At 31.5% G+C, this 5,614-nt stretch overlaps 1 protein-coding gene across 5 annotated transcripts in view; it reads left to right on the forward strand.

The window, feature by feature from the left end:
* Nucleotides 1-5,614, forward strand: part of LOC106460040 (upstream stimulatory factor 2-like) — a 54,409-nt gene that overhangs the window by 23,311 nt on the left and 25,484 nt on the right. For all 5 annotated transcript variants that reach the window (XM_022386648.1, XM_022386647.1, XM_022386651.1 and 2 more), the window contains one exon: nucleotides 2,002-2,145. In XM_022386648.1, coding sequence (XP_022242356.1) covers nucleotides 2,002-2,145 — 144 coding nt within the window. The remainder of the gene's footprint in view (nucleotides 1-2,001; nucleotides 2,146-5,614) is intronic.

Genomic DNA, 5,614 nt, shown 5'->3' on the forward strand with positions numbered 1-5,614 from the left:
TGTCTGCCATTTTCTTTGTTTCTAGGTGTCCTCTCACAATTGATTCATGAGCCAACTTCATCAATTGAGTCTGGTATTCTGTTGGTACTATAATCTGTTTAACTTCTCCACCCCCCAGGGGCACACCTGTACGTTTGCGGACTTACAACGTTATAAACCAGGTTTTGATACCTGGTGATGGACAGAGCACAGATAGCCCATTGTGTAGCTTTGTGCTTAATTACAAACAAACAAACTTCCCCAGTATAACTGCCTTGATAGATTAGGTATATAACTCCCTTTTGGTTCTCTATGTTATAAGTATCTTTCCATTTTGTCTTGTGCTCGACTTTCTCCCAGGGCATTGTCCCAAAGTTTCTGCAATGAAGGGTCTTTCTTCTGTGCTTCCTTTAGTTCCTGCAAACCTACATTCAGGATGTTGTCTTTTGACACTTGCATGGGCTTTATGTCTTCTTTGCTCTTGTTTTCTTGATCTCTGCTGGTGACAGCAGATGCTTCATTAATTTTCATTAATTACTCCAAATTTCTACTACCTGGTATGTTTTCACTTACACTGCCTTGTTGAGCTCACTGCAGTTGTATCCTGAACTTCCAGTACTGCTTTGCTTTTTTGTATTTAGGCATACTTCCAATAATCATCTTGTTTTTTTTTTTGTCAAATTTCACAAAAGCAGATTTAATTGCTTCAGAACACCCTTTGGTAAGACAAATTATTCTCCTAAAGTGTCAGAAAACTGCTAATCTCACTTTAACATACCAACCATTAGGCCACCCACTCCTATGATGGTTAACTTTCGTTTTCTAACCTTTTCTTTGGCCACACTTCTACTTCCCATTCTCTGGTCCCTTGTTTGCTCTGTCTCTCTGCTCTTTCTGCTCATCTCACACTATTTAGATCTTTATTACTTAATCGTCTGCCTGCCTTCTAGAAATCTATATTCTTGACATCAGTGTATTGAACGCAACATTTGATAGTCTCAACATCAATGAATTACAAACACAACTTCCAACAGTCATCTGCTTTTAACTCTTTTATTTTAAACAGTCATAAAATATTAACTCGCAAAATATATTAATTAATGCTACATTTTATTTAAAAAAACACAAAACAAGTAATGACATTTCAACCTCCTAAGCTCATCATCAGGTTCACTCCTAACCTAATGATGATCTCTATTAATGTTAAGCCTAGAATCCCATCAATGCATCTGTAAATGGGTTGGATACTATAGTGCAAATGTAGAAAAATCTGGCAATCATTGTTAGCCACCAGAAACCAATTTTTTTACCATAACCATTTGTAACATTACTGGTAAAGTGGGCTATATAGGACTCCAGGCAAGTCTTAAGAGCTGTGTCATGACAACAACTGGCTTGAAAATTATCCCTTGGTTATTAAAAATGATGGGTTAAAACAAGTTAACTATAATACTCTTCCTTATATTTTACATTTTTCTGGCACTTAAGACATCATTCTCTCAAACTTGGCTTATGCTTTATGTTCTTTTGTTGTAGATATTTGTGTGCTCTATTCTCTTGTCTTAATGCTATGATTGTGAATATTTATTTAGCTTAATTTTCTTAGTGTTTTAATTGTCATTTTATTCTTGAAATTAGCCAATGGAAAACTGAATTTCTTAATTTTTCTGCTTTTTTTATTGATAATTTCCTGAATGTGAACCACTATTTCAAATGCTTTGTATGAAGATCATTTAAAAGGATATTTGATGTGTAGTCATCTTATTTTTTCTTGTCAGCCCCCTCCCCTGATGACTCAGAAGTATGTCTGAGGGTTTATAATACTAAAAATCAATACCCTTGGTGGGCAGGGAAAAGATAGCCCATTGTGTAGCTTTGCGCTTATTGTTATTTAATTATTAGTGTTTGTCAAATTGAAGTTGGAAATGTATAATGTTCAATAGTTTCTAGAAAGTAAGGTATTTTCTTCACAGTTCTTATTTCAGTCTAGTACACAGTGATATTATTTTTCTTCTTTATAAGGCCAGTTTTATGTTATGATGTCTCCACAAGAGGTTTATCAACCAGGACAACGTTCACTTGCACCTCGAACAGAACAGTTCGCTACTAAATTGGAGAAGCCAAGAGCGGGAAGAGATGAAAAACGACGGTCAACACATAATGAAGGTACTTGGTGATTCAATATCTAGTAATTACACTGTTCTTGCTGGACTTTTGAATATCTTTCAGTTGACTCCTGTATGTTTTTTTTTAATAAGTTTATATACTATTATATCAATAATTTGTGCAATCACGTTGTAATAGACATTACAAATATCACCATGTACATTTCAAAATATTATTAAGTATGTAGTACTTAATAGTAAGGATCGACAAAGTTACCAAATAATTCATATAATCGAAAAACCACCCTATTGAATTCCTAAACGAAAAACCAATCATTCAGAGTATTGGTTACGATATATTATGGGCATATATACTAATAATATGCTAACATTTCCAGTATAACAACTCAAAAATTTCTAAAACAACCACTTTTTCGTCTACTACCTACATACCTACCTGATCACATCATCAGCGCTAGCCCCAAGATGGCTCGAACTATCGCTGCAAGATTTCTCCAGCTTACTTGACTAATCTGTGGGTGTCTGCCTTTGATATTCCAATAAATATACAGCATAACATAAAAAGTAAACAAACAAGAGTATTAGAAAATTGTGAATTTTAAAATGAAGTAAAGTAATGAAACAAGAATTAAAACTACAATCACAAATTTATAAAATTTAATCCCTACTTTGGCAACTTTATACACTTATCTGTAGGCCAAAGTAAGGATTACATTTTATAAATTTGTGATTGTGGTTTTAATCATTGTAAAAGCTATAGCTATCAGGGATATGGCTATACTGAAAGTTTATAGATGTTGTGTCCATTTCATGGACATATAAAAACTGAACAAATAAATAGGAAAAACAGTTAAGTTTTAATGGAAAGTAGGGATCATTGATTATTTGTAGAATTGCTATAAGAAGTATCCAAAACAAAATAAATGCTGCAATAGAAAGTAACAAACAAGTAAAGTGATACTAATTGGATAGATTTTAAAAGAATTTTCAATCCCTACTTTGATTGGCAAATTTAGACTGCTTCGTTTAGCTATGTGGATCATGGTGTTTAAATTGGAAAATTTGGCTACTTATAATTTTGAGTTGTGTGTTATATGTATGGTGTTTTCGATTGGTTTTTACTCACCACAATGAACCTGTATTTGTATAGGATTTTGAAGTGTGTGTAATATTTGTGCTTAGTTTTATGGTTTTATTCAGGATGATGCAGGTATTTTTAAAGACTAAAATAAAACTTGAAACATTGTTTTGTTGTTGAGGTACAATTTATAGACCAATTATTTCGAGTTCTTATATTATTGGTGTTTTATTTGTGTCAGTGTGCATGTGTGCAGATGATAAAGGGTACTTTTCTCATGCACAAATTTATAACTTGCACATATAACTAAATATATTGTTAATATGACAATGTAGAAGATTTAACCTTTTATTTAATGGAAACTGTAATGAATAAACAACCCACTAAACAAGGAAATTATTATTATGGAATATACATGTAATACTTTGTCCAAATGTTATAGAGAAAGCTGACTTAATGTAGAATAAAGCATAAACCAAGACATAGTTGTAGAATATGCACACTAGCCTGTTTTCATAGCAATGTGGCATTTCCAAATACATTCTGCTTGACTGTTGATTTCAAACTATAGAAAGTACTTAAGGTTAGGTTTTAAATATCGGATATCAATCATTATCATAATGGCAGCCTATGTAATCACGTAAGTATAATTATTAATTAATTTTTTTTATTACTTAATAGTTATTATCCTGAATACCCAATAGAGAGCAAAAACACCATTTATTTATAACATTCCTTTTGAATGTGGATTCCACGTTGGAGGAACAAAATTACCAACAAAAGTCAGTATTTAGGAACATAATACACACAAGACTCTGTAATACAAATCTGTTTACAATAGCCCATCATACAAAAAACATACAATATGTTGGAATAATACCAAAATAATTGGATACTAAACACAAATAAACACACATGGAACAAGAAAGATAAAAGAAACCTGATAATGCACTCAACCAACCGAGCATAGAAGTCGTCAAAACCTGGATAGCCCTCTAACAAATATTCATATAGTTGATCAAACTCCTAATGGGGAAAGACCCTAGGTGAATTGGTGTCTACCAGACTCTATCAAGGTGACCCAAGTTCAAATCTTGGCCACTACTACCACAGAAATAGTCCTGAAAAGACTTTTCTGATGATGGTAGGTAATTAGCAACCAAAACAGAATAAAAACTAATTAGTTATTAGTAATAAGTAAAGAATAATAAATTATTCAATAATTAATCTAAGGTTATCATATAGGCTGCTAATCATGACAGTGATTGTAAAGAAATTAACTTTTTTGTAATTAACCAATTGGTGAATTAGATTAATGGATTTGCCTAATTTAATAATCCAGAAAAAAACAAAAAACAGGTGAACTGATAATGACTAAACTACCTGTTTGTTCATAGCCTTTCAATTAAGGTTATACATTACATTTTTTAACACAGTCAACCTGATGAGCTCTGGTTTTAAAAGAAGGGAAATATAGCATCAAGATATAGTTTAAATACTTTTATGCACTTGTTACTATAAATTCATATTAATTCTCTCTACACAGGCTCCGTCATTTTGAGCAACCACGTGACCTTTTTGTGCTCGTATGGAGTCTTATAGATTTGATACTACAAAATTTGGCAGTCTTTCTGTAAACATTATAAGCCTTTCACATACAAAATATCATATTTTTTAGTGAAGTATTTTTAATAAACTAAAAAAAGATTTGTCCTTGAATATATCGAGTATTTATTTTGAATAGTCCATATGCAAAGTGATTTTTCAGGTTAAGATCAAAAATACTTTTCTTCGTCTCAAAAATTTGAAATTTCTTTTGTGTAATCTCTAAAACCTCCTAAATAAATTTCAAATGTTTGTTGTAAAATTTCATATTTATCTGTTATTTTCTCTACACTAACTCTATAGTCAATTTCACTGATCTCGTAACCACCAAGAAAAAAATTTAAATAAATCTAAATTACTCTCCTTTTCTTTCTAGAATGATTTCAAATGTAGCATGAAACTGCATTTGTTTATCCTAAGTAGCTTTAACTCTTTTTAGCACAGGCTCAGTCCCTGGAACTGACCTTGTAACCATTTTGTGCTTGTTATAGATTTCATGCTATAACCTTTAAATTAATAGGTGATTGTTAACGAAATTTGGCAGATTATCAGTAAACATTACAATGCTTTCATATGCAAAATATCAAATTTTTTTTATTAAGTCTTAAGTCTATTTTTTCTTTGCACATATTGCCTATGTATCATGCAAAGTGATATTCATTTTAAGATTAAAAATACTTTTACTCATCAGAAAATTTTCAAATTTCACATGTGAAATCTTTATAATGTCAATAGTTATCAAACGTTTCTTAAGAAAAAAAACTGTATTTTATCTGTTATTTTCAGTAATTAATCTTTGTACGGATTCAGTAGATGTGACCGATCC

This window comes from Limulus polyphemus, unplaced genomic scaffold (assembly GCF_000517525.1).
Source record: "Limulus polyphemus unplaced genomic scaffold, Limulus_polyphemus-2.1.2 Scaffold697, whole genome shotgun sequence".
In the NCBI taxonomy this organism is placed as follows: Eukaryota; Metazoa; Arthropoda; class Merostomata; order Xiphosura; family Limulidae; genus Limulus; species Limulus polyphemus.